Source organism: Pogoniulus pusillus, chromosome 6 (genome assembly GCF_015220805.1).
Source record: "Pogoniulus pusillus isolate bPogPus1 chromosome 6, bPogPus1.pri, whole genome shotgun sequence".
Taxonomy (NCBI): domain Eukaryota; kingdom Metazoa; phylum Chordata; class Aves; order Piciformes; family Lybiidae; genus Pogoniulus; species Pogoniulus pusillus.
The window spans coordinates 21665068-21681345 of record NC_087269.1 but is presented as its reverse complement, the minus strand read 5'-3'; the positions used below and the strand labels follow the sequence as shown (position 1 = coordinate 21681345).

Below are 16278 nucleotides of genomic sequence, written 5' to 3'. Positions count from 1 at the left end.
GAACCCCCACATTGTCATGCCTTGCCCATGTTGCTAGAAACATTCCCTCTGCCACTGGAGATGGATCCAGTCCCAGGGCCTGGCCATAGCTTTGGCCTCCAGTGCTCTAAAGTGCCAGAAAAGGTGCAATCCAGTGAAGTGAATATCATGAAGCCTCTGTCTGCAGCTGGGCAAAACAACCCCAGTAAGCTGCCTCAACATGTGTCCCCTTGCCTGTGATGCAGGCTCAGCAAGAGCAGCAAGGAAATCAGGACCTCAGCTGTCTTTCCAACATCCTCCTGGGGGAACAAGACAGCCCAGGTTCCCCTCAGCAAGGCAGGTCACAGAATCACAGAACTTTACAGGTTAGAAGAGATCCAGAGATCATTGAGACCAACCTCCCTGCCAAGGCAGGGAGGCAAACTGCAGGCCAAGGGACCACCACCATTTCTGCATGAGGATATGAGGATGGACACATTCATTACATCCCATGTAACCATCCATGTGACCCTGCCCACACCTCTCACTTCTGCTTCTGCTGCTTGGCTGGCCAGGGGTAGCAACTAAATTTACCTTAAGCAGCTCCTTGGGGAAGTCAGTACCTCCGTTGAGTCCCTCCAGATTGCCAATGAAGTCAGCACAGGACATTCGCTTCCCAATGTTCTGGGGCAGCCAGGAGGAGAGAAACGCAGGGGTTACCTTCAGGCCAGGGGCTGGTGCTGGCCTGAGAAGGTTGCACAGCCCTCATCTCTACTGTGGGGTGAGGGAGGCTGCTTGCAGGTGTGGGGAAGCTGCCAGCTTCACCTAGACTCTGGAAGCTTTAAATAACCATTTTCTAAGCTGAGTGCTACCTGCTCCAAATCACAGCTGATTTTTTTGTCTCACTCCTGCCTTTTCTCCCTGTCCACTCTTCTCTTCCATCCTCATCCCACCTCCATATCTTCCAGCTCAGTGTATCTCCTCCAAAGTCCCACTCTCTTCTTTGCCAGCCCCTCCTCCAGCTTTTCTCCCCTCTTCTGCCCTGACACATTAGGATTAACCAACTCTTACAGGCCCAGGGTTTCATGCTTCCTGCTCATGTGGATTTGTCCTTGCAAGTCCTCACTCCTTCCCCAGCATCTATGGTTCAGGGTGGTAAGGTCAGATAGATGGGACTGACGGGAGTGGGGACTTACATGTCCATGCAGATCTGTATTTAGCAGCATCAGGGCACAGGTGAGGGTGTGGGCTCCATCTGCAGCACAAGCACAGGACAGGAATGAAAGCCCCCAGGGTCAGCCTCTCAGCTGGTGCATCGTTCCCTTGGTATGTCAGGCAGGGTATGTGGGCTCTGAGCGCCCAGGACAGCCCCAAGCCCACTCCTCCCACTTCAGACACAAGGGGCACAGATCAGTCAATGTGGTGCTGGCAGCAGGCAGGCAATTAGGTAAGGAGGCCACCGAATTAAAGCTGTTCCCAAATTTGAGCATACACAAACTCCCTTACAAGCCTGCATCCCCTTCAGTCAGGCAGCAATGCTGCAGCTAACCCTGCAGAGCTTCTAGCACAGCAAGGTGGGACACACACAGCCTTCTGCCAGCCAGGCAGCCCAAACCTCAGCTGCTCCAGAGCCAGCCCAGAGCAGACCTAGCATGTGAACAACACACAGAGGAGAGGCACAAAGACATGAAACGGTACAAAGTGGGTATGTGTGCCGCCTGGAGTGCCAAGCACCCGAGTTTTCTCACTTGGCTATTCCCTGAGCCGACAGTCTGAGAGCTGGGGTGAATTTGGTGAGGAGGGCCTTCTCTTGCCTCTTGTGCTAATCTGCTCAAGGTCAGAATTAAGTATGGGTTGAGCCCTAATTATGCATGAGCCAACTGAAGCAGGCTTTTAAAAAAAATAAATTGTAAAGCATCTGTCATTTGAGGGAAATGACATCTCTGTAATCGGGGCTGCTTCCTAAGGCCTCAGTACAGGCTCAGTCTGCTCTCTGGTTTCTGTTTTGAGTACACTGACAGAGCTTCTGATGCATGGCCTTGCTTGAAATGCACACACACATGGACACATGTAGTTTCTTACCCTCAGAAGAGATAGCATTGGGATTACACTCATAATAGCGCTGGGAAAAATGAGCCAGCACTCGCTCTCGCTCTTGTGTCTCTCCCATCAAGGCCAGCTCCTTTAGAAAGGACCTGAAGAAGTAGCAACAGTGTTTGTCACATGTGAAACTCACAAGCAGCTTCTCCAACCCACCCTGCACAGGACTGGGGCGTTGCTTTCTGGTTTGGACACTCTTTGTGCTGGATGAAGTCCTGCAGGCACATCCTTCTCAAAAAGCTGAACAACTCTCCTCCAAGCCCACAACACCATACCCTGCCAGCACACTGCAGAGACTTACATCCACCACACACATGCACATGTGCATGCACTCAGCTCTGACCTGAGAGCCTGGTCCAGGCTCATCCCTGTGAAAACGAAGAACTTCAGATATTCCCCTGCCACCATCCTGCTGAACTCATTGCTGAAACAGAAAAGGGGGAGAGTGAGAGAGGGATAAACCAGACTGTGGGGACAAATGAAAGCACACAGGAGCAGGGATGCATTCTAGGAGGCTGGGAGCTTCCCAGACCTCTGGGAAGCATGATGAGAACACAAATATCTCACATTGCCATGAAACTCAGAGGAATCATTCATAGATCCAATGGGAATACTGGCATGTAAGAGAAACCGGAGAAGCTAGAGCTAGAAGTGCCCATGACAGGTCAGCTAGCTGTCCCCTTGCCCCAGCACTGTACTGAAGCATCCAAGATGCAGTCATGATAGGAAGGCATCCAAACCTGGATGTCTCCTAGGTTTCAAAACCTTTAGAAAGAACATCTGGATCAGATGTACCAGCCACAGGCAGTGGATTTTGGGTCTCTGACAGCTATTCCCTGCCAGCTTAGTGCCCTGCAAGGGCAGCAGCTGTGAGGGCACTGTAGGTGCAGGTGGGCCCCTTGCAGAATGGAACATTCCTTGCAAATACCCTCACACATACTTCTTCCCCAAGTGACGGGCCACGTCTGCTTTTTTAAAGCCATCCAGGTTGTACAGCCTCTTGGCCAGGCGTTTGGCAGCCTCCAGGTCAGCCTTGTGCCCGTTGGAGAGCGTGTCTGTGCTGCCCAGGGCCAGCTGCTCCACACTGTCCATCTCAGAGTCCAAGTCCGAAACTGGCTGGCTCAAGGGGTGGTTGCTGCAATGGGAAAGGACACTCCACATTAGCCTGCCTACAGATATTCTCATTCAGCTTCTCAGCAAATGCAAGTTCCTCACCTGCTTTAGGGACCAGCTACTCACTGCTGGGATCCTAGATAGCCCTGGGTCCACTGGTTATAGAGACACTCTGACGTCAGGTCTGGGAGCTAGGGAAAGGTTTGGGGATGTAGCTGGACAAAAGGTGGTGTGACAGGACAGCTTCAGTGACTCAGGATCAAGGCACACAAACATACAATCAAACTGGATGAGGAGAAACAGGACAACTACTCCAGTATGCCTCACCATGAGCCTCTGAAACTGCAAGTGTGCGCCCAGACTCTGCCAAGCTCAGCTGTAGTGGAGACTTGGAGCAGAAATGTGTGTGCAACATATACTGTCCAAAAGAGCCACACTCATTTTTTAACAAACTCTTCACGGTGCTCTCAAGTGCAGTTTCTACCTGAGACAAGATGACTATAACTCCTTTACTCTTTTGCTTGTCTTTTCCCACCCACTGACTTTAAAACACTTCACAAAATGGAAAACTGAGGCAGAGGACAAAGGAAAACTGCTCCAGCCTCCCCACTCACAGTGGGGTGTACCATCTCTTTCAGGCTGCCCGTCAGCTCTCAGCCTATCATGCCTTAAATGGCCAAGTTAGGAGATACTCTTGGCTCAGACCCCAAAGCAGTCTGACTCATCAGAGTAGAAGTTATCCCAACCAAAGTGCTGGTTGAGTCTAATCAACAACAAATGTTAAGCAACTTTGACCTCACCCAAATTTTCTGGCAGGCCTCACAATGTTCCAGTTGGATTTATTTTTAAAAGTCTCTAATTGACTTTAAAGAGGCCTGCTCTCCTGAACCAATTACTCAGGACAATCTCCTTGAGGCTCTGCTTCTTTCAAAAAGGACAAGCCTCCTTTCTGCTCAGTGCTGCCTATCCCAGGGGAGCCCTGTGCAGCACTGATAGGCGGCCCTGTGCCTTAGATGGCTCTTAGGCACCTTCCTCCCACCTCCCTGGCATCCCCATCTGGTTTGTTTCAGGGAAAGCTGCTCTGTGCTCAAACCCATGGGCCAGACACTTCCCTGCTGAAAGTGGTTCTGACAACCAGGGAAATGCACTTGGCTTGGACCACTGCTGAGCTTGGCAATACTAGGTGGTGATTGTAGTAAAACCTGGATGTGTGGTCCAGTACAGATGCATGCCCATTTGGCTCCAGCCCTCTTCAGGAAGCCTGCCCTTCACCCCATGATGCCCGGGTTATAGCAGCCATGAGAGTGGCCATAAGGTCACTAAGAGCTCACAAGCTCTGAATACAGCTGCTCTGGAAAGCAGTGCTGGGCAGACAGATTCCAACAACACTGTCCACATCCCTAGCATGCCCTGTTCTGTGGGCATCCCTCTGACCTGCCTAAAACCTCTCCTCTACCCAAAATAGGGTGGCCATAGCCAAATGGGCCCTGATGCCTGTTGCCCTCCAGTTGTGCCTGGCTATGCCTGCACTGGCTGGCAGGGCGAAAGCTGCCCCAAGGATGGGTGCTTCTGGGCCAGTGCTGGGCACATGCCTCAGCCTCACTTTAGCTCCTTGTGTGGCTGCAGATGCTGTGCCCTCAACCAAGGACAGGGGTCACAGGCTCTTTGCTTCCCAGCAGCAGTGCATATTAATCCACTCCAGCAACTGTCATCTGCCAGCTGTGGGCTGTGGTTACGGCTTTTTCACTAAGACTCTATCTGGTATCACAGTGCACAGGCACTATCCCCTTCCCAGCCCAGCAGTCCAAAACTGCTTTTCCAGTCATAGGCTGAGCTATAAAACAAAAAGCTAAAACAAAGAGCTACAACTCTACATGCTCCAACTGCACCTTCAGAGCAAGCACCTTTTCAGTAACCCTCTGAAGACCTTTTCATTCTTCTCAACCATCATCACTAAAAATTGATATCCTTCTGGACTTTGCCTGTACTGCTTGAGAGGTTGTCCTCCCTCACACAGACAGCTTCTGGAGCCTTCAGGGGCAAATCTAAAGTTCTGAGTTCCCCCACCTCTTCCCTGCCTAGCGCTGCGTAACTGCACATGGGGCCAGTTACAAAACTTGTCTTTGTCCTTCAGTATCTGTATCTCCCTGCAGACTCCCAGCCTGTGCCTGCAATTCTTGCCTTGCATTTTGAAGTACCTATGCAGGGTCTCAAAGCAGCTCTGTCAATTGTACCTGTTGTCCCACCCTTCACCAAGTCCCCACACTGATCTGGGGTTTTACATCAGCAAAGCATAATCTTGCTCTTAGGATGAGGGACTACCCACCATGCCATGAAATGCATTTTTGTCCAACACTCAAGCCACTCTCATGATGTTAAATATGGACCATCAGTCTTGATAGGCTGAGAGAGCCTCATTCATGGCACCTGTCTGTCAGCACTCAAGGCCCCAGTTTGCTTGGATAACATGCAGCTTAAAGAAAGGAAACCAAAAGCCCAATTCTCAAGCAAATGGAGAACAGAGCAAAAAGATGTGTCTGAGGCAACAGAGGTGATGCTAATTTTCTTGCCAATGTGCTAATATCTTGGGGAGGTATTTTGTAGTGCACTTTCTAAAGTGACATTTCAGCTTGGCTTGAAGAAACACTGAAATAATATTTTTTGCATCAGATACATTTTTGACACAAGAACTGGCCCATACTCAAGGAATAAAGATCAAATTTGGTATAGTGCAAGTATCCTCAGCGTGCCTGAAATGAGTCATCCCTGATCAGATCCAGTGCCTGCTCATCCCCCCTCCCTGTTGCCCACTTAAGACAGTCACTGCCACCCCAAACAGGTCCCTCTGCCACCTCAGAGGTGTTTGCTACAGAGCCCAGGTCCCCAGGGCCTCATCAGCAACAAGGTGCTTCTGGGGGTATCTGTGAGGAAAGTATGTGATCCAGGACAAGGCTCACCCTGGGACCCCTGCACCAACCACCTCTCATGGTAGCTCAGCACAAGTACCGCATTGAGCTTCCAGCCCTGGGCAGCTGCTACATGGCCATGGTCCCACTCAAGGCCACTGCACCAGACACTTGTCCAGGGCCAGATGCTTCTTCAGGGTCCATTTGTTCCTCTTCAGGGCCAAATGCTCCTTTCCTGGAGCACATCTCGACCCAATATTCCTCTACTGCCCAGAGCCTAGCAGAAGAGACTGCAGCACCTTCCCTCCCTGCAATGCAGCATATCACTGCAGGAGCCCTGACACCCTCTCCACCTTGCCATCACAAACCAAGCTCACTCAGACCCATGTTCTCTCTGTGGGTGACAGCAACCAGGAACAAATCTCTCCTGGATGTGGGGCACCAGTAAGGCACCAGATCAGCAAAGCCATTTCTAGATGACTGACCTCCAGCACTTAGCTGTCAGCTAGGATATATCTGCATGGTGAGACCTTTCCCATGGTGGGATCTTTCTTGCACCAGTGCCCTGCTCCCTGTGAAAAGTGAAGGAGCAAAATCCCTGGGGACAGGCTGGGCTGTGTGGCAACTGGTTTCAGCTATGGGTGCTTAGCTGAGCTCCTGGATTGTCCAAGTCTTGCCTGACACTTTTCCAGGTGAGACATCTGCTGTACGAAACTCAAAACCTCCAACCACAATGCAAGTGGCACTTGCTCCCCGTGGGAGGCTGGTTTGCATCCTGCACCACAGAAGAACAGGGCAGGAATCTGGTCTGAGCCCGAGGGACAGATGCACGGGGCAGAGCAGCACTCTGCCCTCAATTCCCCCCCACACGGCTAGATGCTAGATGCCTGATGTCTCCACCAAGTGAGCTCAGCCTGCCTAATATTGCTGCTAAGAATGTACCAGACTGGATCTTTGGCTGAGCTAAATAAACGCAGCTCCCTCCACTGGTCTCAGCAGAGTGACTTTGATTTATGACATCCAAGATCTGGGCTGGTTCATTCCTCACACAATTAAAGTCAGAGCTGGGAGGACACTTGAAGGTCAGCCAGGCCAGCCTCCAATCACAGGCAGTGCTGGTTCTGCTTTCTGGCAGCCTTGGAGTCCAACCTGGTCCTCAAATCACCCAGCCACAGAAGCACCGACCAGCGTTACTGCTGCCAGACCCAGACAGGACCAAACTTTGGGTTGCTATGGCCCTCCTCAGTCCTCTTTCTCTACAGACTTTCAAAGCCTCCCCTGCAATGCAAGCCCTCTTTGGAGATGCCTGTCTGTCATCCATCAACCCACCCCACCAGCCCCTCTTGTAGGGGACACAACCACTCCTGCAGAGAGAGCTGCTGGCTTTGCAATCCCACGACAAAATTTCTGGAGCTTTAAAACGTGGTTACTTACCTGCTGGTTGGACGGTTGTCTTCTTCAGAGACAGAGAAGCCATGGTGTCAGCACAGGGAAACCTGGGCCTCTTGGACCTTTGAGCAAAGTCCAATCTAGGGGTTCTGTGTCAGACCCATGCCTGGAATTAACACCTAAAACAAGGGGCTGCATTCCTGCCTCTGTGTGCAGCCCTGCCAGCCCTGGGACCCTGCCTGCTGCCCCAGACCTCCATGCTGCACAGCACTGATGTATCCTGTTTCCCACCTCTTGCTGCCCTTCATGGCTCGACATGGAAACCCTTGGGAGAAAATCCCCTCAGGCTTGTGCCCTATTTATTGCCATGCCAATGCTTGTAGAGAAATCTCTTCATCCTCCACCCCATATCTGTCCCACTCCTGTGCTCCCACTCTTCACTCCACCCCATCCCTCCCTTCCCTTATCTTTATCCCTTCCTCCTTGCCCTCCTTCCTCTGCTCAGCTCTCATCCACAAGCTCCTGCATCACACCCGGAATTCACCATACGGGGCCCCAAACTGGGAACAGCCCTCAGGGCATCATCTCACCAGTCTGCCCAGTGCCAAGTGGGAGCTCAGCTAGCTGACAGACCTGCGTTTGGCCTCGGGAAGGGGAGGGGCACAGGCTCACCGACTGCTGCAGTAACAAAAGGGACCTTATACAGAAACGCAGCAGAGCTGACTGGCAGGGCCCCGGCGCTCCAGCACACGCAGGCAGCAGCGCTCTGGCAGGGAAGGTTTCACTCCCTACCGGGCGGCTGCCAACCCAGGAGCTCCACGGGACTCCCACGCAGCCGCAGCTGAGGGCTGAGCTCTCCCTCTAGCGAGGCTCCGGCTGTGCTGCCCCTCGCTATGGTATCGTGTCCCCCCTCCTTTGCTGGTGCTTCTCCAGCCTGCCCTTCTTTCCGTCCCCCCTCGGGCGATGGCCCCGACTGCGGGTCCCGGCAGAGCTTCCGCGGGAGACAATTCCCATCTCTTCTCTCGGCTGGCCCTCATCTGGGACTGGAATGAGGAGGCAAGGGCAAGGAAGAGTGGGAAGGCAGGAGAAGCTGGGCGGCTTAATTTCAGGAGGCTTGCATCCTTAGGGAGCTGCAGGTTACCCACGTGCATCCCTGCAGCCCATAATGCCTGCCCATGGGCACAACACCTGCCCCTGCCAACCCGGTCTCTGTCAGCCCTACCTCTGCCAGCCCCGCCGGGACTCTGTCAGCCCTGGAGGGTCCTGCCCCCACATACGGGCACTGTCAGGGCCTCAGGGACAGGCTGCCTGAACTGCACCCTTCTCTCAGTGAGTGCAGGGGATCTGTCCTGTGCACCTTCACCTCTCACCCAGACAGTAGGATAACCTACTCACAGAGCCTCTGTCTCGTACTGGGGGTGCTACTGGGGGGTGTCCAGCTGTGGAGAGGTGGGGAAGAGGTCAACTCTTGGACCTTTGCTTTTCAGCCATTGTTTTCTTCCTTTCAGCCAAGGCCACCAGAGAAAGTACAGGCATCCCAGCATCCAGAGAGGCCTTGATGGCTCTGCATTTAGTCACGCTCCCCACATACAAGGTCAAGACAGAAGTGTGGTCTCAGACCTTCGTCTGCTAAGGGTCACCAGAGCCTTGATTTAAGTCACGAGACTGTGTCAATCAAGGCCACTGGGACAGGGCACAATGCATTTCCCCGGTAATGTAGGGGACATTACCAGCTTGGCCATCCCTGGCACCAAGAGATGGAAAGTCACAGTCTGCAGGACCATCCACAGCCCAGACCCCAACACCAGCCATTCCGATAATTAACACCAAGGGGTTTGGGGAGCACAAGGAGAATGGCCACAGAGCAGCACACACAGGCCTAGCCCTGATGGTGTTGCTCACCCTTTATGCCAAAGCCCTGCAGAGTGAGGTCATCTCTGACAACCCTGAGACTGAAAACACAGCCTCTACCAAAGAGGTCCCCTGCCTTTGGTCCCCATTCCATCTCAGCTGGTGCCAGTTGTGCTTGTGACTGCCAACAATGATGAATGCCCTGCTCTGGCCCTGTCTTGTATTGTGATGACTGCAGAAATTCCTTAGCTTCTTTCACCAGCTACCCCTTAGTGGAAGCATCACGAGAATACTCCCTGCTGAAGCAGATCAGCTTTACCAGGTACCAGAATCACAGAACAGTAGGGGTTAGAAGAGACTTCTGGAGGTCATCTAGTCCAACCCCTCTGCTAAAGCAGGTTCACCTAGGTCAGGCTGCACAGGAACATGTCCATGCAGATTTTGAATATCTCCAGAGAAAAACAGTCCATGACCCTCTCTGGGCAATCAGTTTCAGCATTCTGTCACACTCAAAGTAAGTTTTTTCTTATGTTCAGATGGAACAGGGGCTGCTGGTTCCATCTTGTAGGAATCTTGAAGCAATCAGTTCAGATACCTCTTTCTCAAACTACATGGCAAACCTTAGCTTCATGGCCAGCTACACTCAGTGTCTAGAAAGTTGGTAACACCAGTGATGGGGAAAGAGGAAACTTCTTGTACCTCTTCCTTGCCAGAAAGCCCTGCCGCCTGAGGACTGACCCTGTCTTAGCTTAGGGCTGTCTTAGTTCCTGGTACTTCATGACTTCTGTGCTGTCCTGTTGAGTTCCTGCTCCTAGTCCCAAATTTCCACTCTTCTGCACTGCACAAGGCAGCATATGTCAGCCACACCTGCCTCCCTGTCTGCTATCACCCACTGGGGCTGCAAGGGGAGGCTCACTCCATGCTGGTGAGCAAAGAACTGGGCTGCTGCCTGCCAGTAGCCTGTGGAAGGGCCCTGCCTACCCATCCCTCATTTCTCACTGTCTTTCCTGCAGCCTCCACTTCAGGTCACTACTGGAGCCAAAGCAACTGCTCTCAAACTTTGGGGCAGCATGGCAAGTCTGAATAGCCCTCACAGCCCAAGAGATGGGCAAGAAATGGGGCCTGAATCAACCAAAGAGCTGTGCAGAGACCTACCAATAATAAAAAAAAAAATGTTTTTTAAATAGAAAAGATAGTTGCTTGGGACATTTTGTGTGTATGTAATAGAGGGCAAGGTTGGTGCTTATGGGAAGCCCAAGCCTCAGCATCCCCAGGCTAGGGAGTGCTGTGATGGTTGCAGCTGGGTTTCCTCTGTGCTCCCCTGCCACCGAAGGAGAAATACACCTGCTTGTGAGGAGTGGAAGAGGCTCAGCAAAAATGGATTCAGCAAAGATCCAGGGCAATTTAGAAGGACACACAACAACCCTCCACGGCCTGTGCCACAGCCCAGCACAACTCTGAAAGCAAGCTAGGAGGGAAGAGCAGTACTACAGCACCCTCAGCACTGTGCTCTGTGCTCCACTGACTGTAAACCAGCCAGAAAAAAATCTCACCTCAGAAAAAAAGTCATCTCATTGCCATCTTGCCACCAGCTGCATCTCTTGACACCTTCCTGCGCCCCTGCAGTGGTGCTGCTGTGGTATAATGGCATCCTGTGGATGGTTAAGTCAGTCACTGTCCATTCAGTTTCTCCAGGCTGCTGTTTCAGGCCCTTGTCTTGGCAGTGGTCTAGGAAGCCAGTTCTTCCTGTAGAGATCACTTATCATGGCTGAATATTCCCACCATTCACTGCCTTTTGCCTCTCATGTATCACCAGTTTTACTGCACAAACCTTGCCTGGCCTCTGTGCCACCATGGCCCTGGCTTCAGTGTCCCAAAGAAAGAGAAGGCCTAACATGGGGTTTCTCTGTCCCAAAATGACCTTGGAGTGATCCAGGGACCACAGAGTAGATGTGATATCCCCTCTCTTGACTGCAGACACCAGAGACAACACAGAGCTCAGGTCCCCACCTGGCCACTCCAAGCTGAGCCTAAAAGAATGGCATGGGTTGCAAATGAAAGTGACATAAGTTTCACCTCAAAAAGACTAAACCCAAAAAGCTTGATGTGGAAAAGGTCAAAGCCTAGAAGGTGGGCAAAGGATACAAGAGCCTCTGGCATTGCACAGGTCACTGGGAGAAAAGATTTTTCAGGAGGGCAATGCAAACAGGAAGGTCAGCACTGGCATGACTGAGACACTAAGTTCTCTGAGAGTTGCCAACTCTGCAGCCAAACCACTGGACCGGATCTGGCATCCAGACCAAACCTGACCACAATCTGTATGAGTACCCTGCAAAAGAGAAAAGATGCAGCCTGCCAACCTGCCCCACCAGACCTTGCTGGAAGGGTAGTAGTGGTGCAGGATGGTAGCAGCATCTCAGCCTGGACACAGCCTCACACAGAGACTCATCAAAGTCTGTACAAAGAAAATCCAGCGCGCCCAGTCCTGACCCTTCCCCTCTTTCCCAGCAATACAAGGTAGGCTCTGGAGGCAAAACATGATGCATAGGGTCAGACTTTACACCCAGTCTTGGCTTAGCTGGACAGCAAGCAACTTTGGTCACTCACCTCACATTGGAGGCCAAGGGAGTACCAAAGCTTTCCTCTGAGCAGCAAGGGCTGTGCCGAGCACCCTTCCTTCGTTTGCCCCGTTCCTCCTCTCTCTCCATCCAGGGGGCATCTGTGGCTGAACTGGTCCCAGAGTCTGGCTCCAAGTGAGCCAGAGGAGCAAAGTTCTCCTCAATGAGCTTAGCACTGTCCCGGATCTGTCCTTGTATTTCTGGGGTGAGGGTTGGGAGGTCAAAAGTGAAAACGGTCCCATGCGTACAGGCTGGGGAGGAGAGAATGTCAATGGAGTCCAGGCTGGTGTAGGATGTGCCTTTGGCTCGATGGGACTCCATGATGCTCTCAAAATGCTTGCTGAAAGAATCCATACCATCCTTGGAGAGGCTATGCCCAAGGAGGAAGGGCACTGGAGACTTGAGCATACCCTGCGTGTCTCGGTCCATAATCCTAGAGGGGAAAAAAAGTGAGGAGAACTTGTCACTAAGGAGCAAGGGATCAAAGCCCTGAAATAAAAGCTCTTGTGCTGTTCCAGAAGGAAAATGGGAAGGGCAAAAATATCTGAACATCTTTAGACCTCCAAGGAGAGGCCTCATCTACCCAAGACATTATGGGAACAGGGACTGGGCTGGCCTCTCTCTAGACATATGCTTCTCCTTTAATGCGCCACAGATTTTTACTCCTTTAGTGGCTCATCTTCATAAGAAGCTTATGAGATGGCTACTGCTCCCAGTCACTTGATTTCAGCTTACATCCAATAAAGGGCTCAAGCAGGATGTGGTTCAGCTCCACATCCAACCAAATCTGGAAGTGCCTGAATTTTCTATGAGCCTTTAAAGCTCCCTGCACCCAGAAGGCTCCTCCTGTAGCTGCTCAGACTAGTGTTACACCTTCCTCCGTTAACACAGCACCATGGTCGCTGACCAGCGCACTCAGAGCATGATCAACAACCACCTGCAAGGCCTGCTGGCTACTCCCAGATGTCTGGGACCTAGCACAAGGTGATGCAGAGTCCCAGGAGATATAAAGGACCCAGAACAAGGTGATTCTGAGACACAGGTTTCCCAGACAGTACAGAAAGACCCTCACACCCAGCTCTGGGATCAGGGACCTGAGCTGGCCCACATCCTAGAACCCAGCCTTGGCAGTGGCTCTTCGTCTTGTTAAGGATCAGTCCATCAGGAAAGCCCAGCCTGTCCCATACATAGGTCTGGGTCCAGACCAACACAGGAGTTTCCAACCCTGAAGTCCTGAGTATTTTGTCCTGTAAATGAGGTTAAGTGTAGCCTGCCCATCCATCTGAAAATGTGACAACAGGGACACTACCAAGCCAGGGAACATCAAAGCTTCAGCTGTACAAGCATAAACACAGCCCTAAAAGCTTACTTTACTCATAAGCCACTATCATTTTATTAGCGTAGCAGAAAAGCACTTGTTATGCCACTCTCTCCTGTGATTAGAGAGGAACTGCTCCAGCTTGTCATAACATTTGTTATGAACAAACAGCTTTGCACAGAGGGCTCAGAAGATGTGTTGCTGTTACAAGTACCAAATAATTTTCATTCATTAGCCTTTGCATACTGCTCAAAAGTCTCACTGTGATTACTTCTTCAGGCCAAGAAGTGTCAGCTTGGTTCCCCCAGAGTGCTGGCTGGCTTCAAGGGCAGCACAGACACAGGTAAGCAAGGCAGGGTGGAGGCTACTCTCACCCATCCACCAGCGTTCCTCTGGCACTGCAGCACTGCTGCATGTTCTTACCATTGCCATAGAAGCCCCAGGATCAGCCACCTCTGGGGTGGCTTTCTGATGAGGACAAGGCAGAAAAGACCTCTTTAACATTTGCAGATGAGCTTTACAGATGCAAATGTGCATTCACTGTCCTTACTACCCAGCTGCTGCACACAATTAAAGCAAGCTAATGTTGACTTCATTTTGTGCCTCAAAATCCGTAAAGAGGGTAAGAGGCAGGACAACACCAGTTGATGGAAAGGACCTTGCTCCCAGGAGAGGGAGCTGGGCTCCATTTTATGATCAAGTATATTGTCACCAAGACACAAAAAAACCACAGTTGGTTTTGTCCACACCCTCTGAGTTCTGGAAGCAACCTCTCCACTGTGAAATACCAAGCACAAAGCCGCTCAGTTCCAGAAGGAACTAGTCGCAGCAGCACAGACGCAGTGTTGCCCGCACATACCACTGCTGCTTGGACCTAGATGCTGCGCTGCCCAGCCCCCTGTACGCAGCTGCACCCCCCCAGGAGGGGTCACCACACCATCACCAAGTCGAACGCAGCGGAGTGGAGTGGAGCAGAGGAGAAGAGGCAGAGGCTCTAATCAAGTATCTGCGCAGGGGTGACGGGCAGCGGGAAAGCAAATACATTTCTATCCTTGAGCTGGGGCGGGAGAGGAGCTGAACTTTCCTTGGGAGAGCCAAGTGCATCCCGGGAGCCGATGGCCACTCTGCATTGTATGTTAGTGCCAAAGCCAGCAGCACTTCAGAAGGGCTTTCTGCACGGACTTACAAGGGCTGTGCAGCTGGGCTTCTGCACTTGCTTCTGATGGCTGAGGGAGGGAAAGGGGCTCGCCTGGTTCTCCCCATCTGCTCTTGCAAAGACATGCTGTCCACAGTGCAGGGAGAAGAGGGGAAAGCCTCTCTCCTCAGGCCCTCAGCAGTTTTCTCTCTATCAAATACCCCTGTGCCCCTTCAGATCCTGACTGTCCCAGACATACCCCACATAGGTGCTGTGTGAAGATCCCAGCATGGCTCAAAGATGAGGCCCTACAGCACCACACAACAGCCCTTCACTGTATTCCTCTCTGAACAGAGCTTTTATAGCCCTCCCTGTTGAGCTGCAGGTGCCTCACCCAACTCACTGGCAGTTGCCTGTTGGTGTCACCTTGAGCATAGGTTCTCTAGCTCAAGCCTGTGTAGTGCAGGAGAATCACACTGAGCCGCAGCTTCATGGCCACGTTGGGCTCTGGGAGAGAGACTTATTTCAACACGCATCAGAAGCTTGAGACTACTGAGGCAGGTTAAGCACATGACAAAGCATTTGTGAAATTGGGGTGTAACCTGCAGTTTTCTTACATGAAGGCTCTGGAAAGGCTCCCCAGGTAGAAGATCCAAGGGCTTTCCTGAGCAAGAATGCCTTGCTTGAAGGGACAAAAGGCATCTCTGCCTCCTGACAGCCCTCTATGCTCTCAGGGGAGCAAAGCCTCTTCTCTCTTACCCGTCCAGGTACCATGCTGCAGGCCAAGCCAGGCCCAGGCTTCAGCTTAGCCAGCACATCTCCCAGTGCTTGTGGAGGAAGGGAATTGAGTCTATTCTTGCTGCCAGGTCTCAGCTCTCTAGGACTATTTGGGATAAAGGCAGTAAAAACTTAGACTAGAGCTGGTAGATCTGACTCTAAATATATTTAGGGTGTGAATTTGCTGGAAGAAGACACTCTTTCTTCCACTACTTTCCATGTCTTGTTTAAATTGGCGCTGGATGTTTTTAGCTAGCTCTTAGCATGCTCTCTCATTTTGGGAGGTTAAATTACCAAAGAAGATGCCCTTTGGACAGAATATGAAGAACAACAAGATAGCACCAAGCCAAAATATCCCTTGAAGAGGGTACTAAAACCTTGAGACTAGGTTTTCAAAGGGATTTACAAGTCTAAATGCTGCAAATTAGCATTCAAAGATGCTTCAGTAATTTTGTAGGGCTGATCCTTACCAGCTACCAAGATGGGCTGGGGATGCAATAGCAGCAGAGCAGAGCCAGCTCTGGGGAGCCCAGAAGGCTTCCTAATTACCCCTCCTGTGAGCAGGCAAAGCAGAAAGCTTGAAGCAGAAAACATCAATACTGGTGACTGGTAAACAGAGAGGACAACTGCAGCTGCAGAGCTGAGAAACAGCGCGTAAGCAAAAACTTAGGCTGTGATGGAAGGGCTAAACAAGCTTGTGGTTTGAGGCTTGTGATTTTCAAGATTCTATCAGCAGTGTCTGCACCTACCTGGGGAATATTCAGGGGTCCGCAAAGCAAAAAAACCCCAAACTTGTCATAGTGGCCATGGAAGCCACGTAAAACAAACATGAAGCCCCTATCAGCAATTATACCAGGAGCACCATCTTTAGGAGCAACAATGCATTTAAGGACACATTGAGGATTCAGTGCAGCCTAGGGAGATACAACAAGGTGTCTCAGAGGACAAAAAACAGGTCTAGGCTTAGAGCTCAAAGGATTCTTAGTGGCCTAGAACACACTTGAAAATACAGTACCTCTATGCAAGACAATAGTTACAATAACTTGAATTTGCTTGCAGTGAAAATAAACCTTGCATTACTATTAATCTGGGAAAAAAATATTAAAAATAGTT

General features: G+C 51.3%; 1 protein-coding gene across 1 annotated transcript in view; it reads right to left on the bottom strand.

Annotated features, from left to right (window-relative positions):
• PSD (pleckstrin and Sec7 domain containing) overlaps window positions 1-16278 on the bottom strand; it is a 47384-nt gene that overhangs the window by 15375 nt on the left and 15731 nt on the right. Inside the window, 6 exon segments of the mRNA XM_064144844.1 lie at window positions 553-642; window positions 1155-1213; window positions 2041-2153; window positions 2402-2482; window positions 2999-3193; window positions 11925-12368. Of these exon segments, the coding sequence (XP_064000914.1) occupies window positions 553-642; window positions 1155-1213; window positions 2041-2153; window positions 2402-2482; window positions 2999-3193; window positions 11925-12368 (982 nt within the window).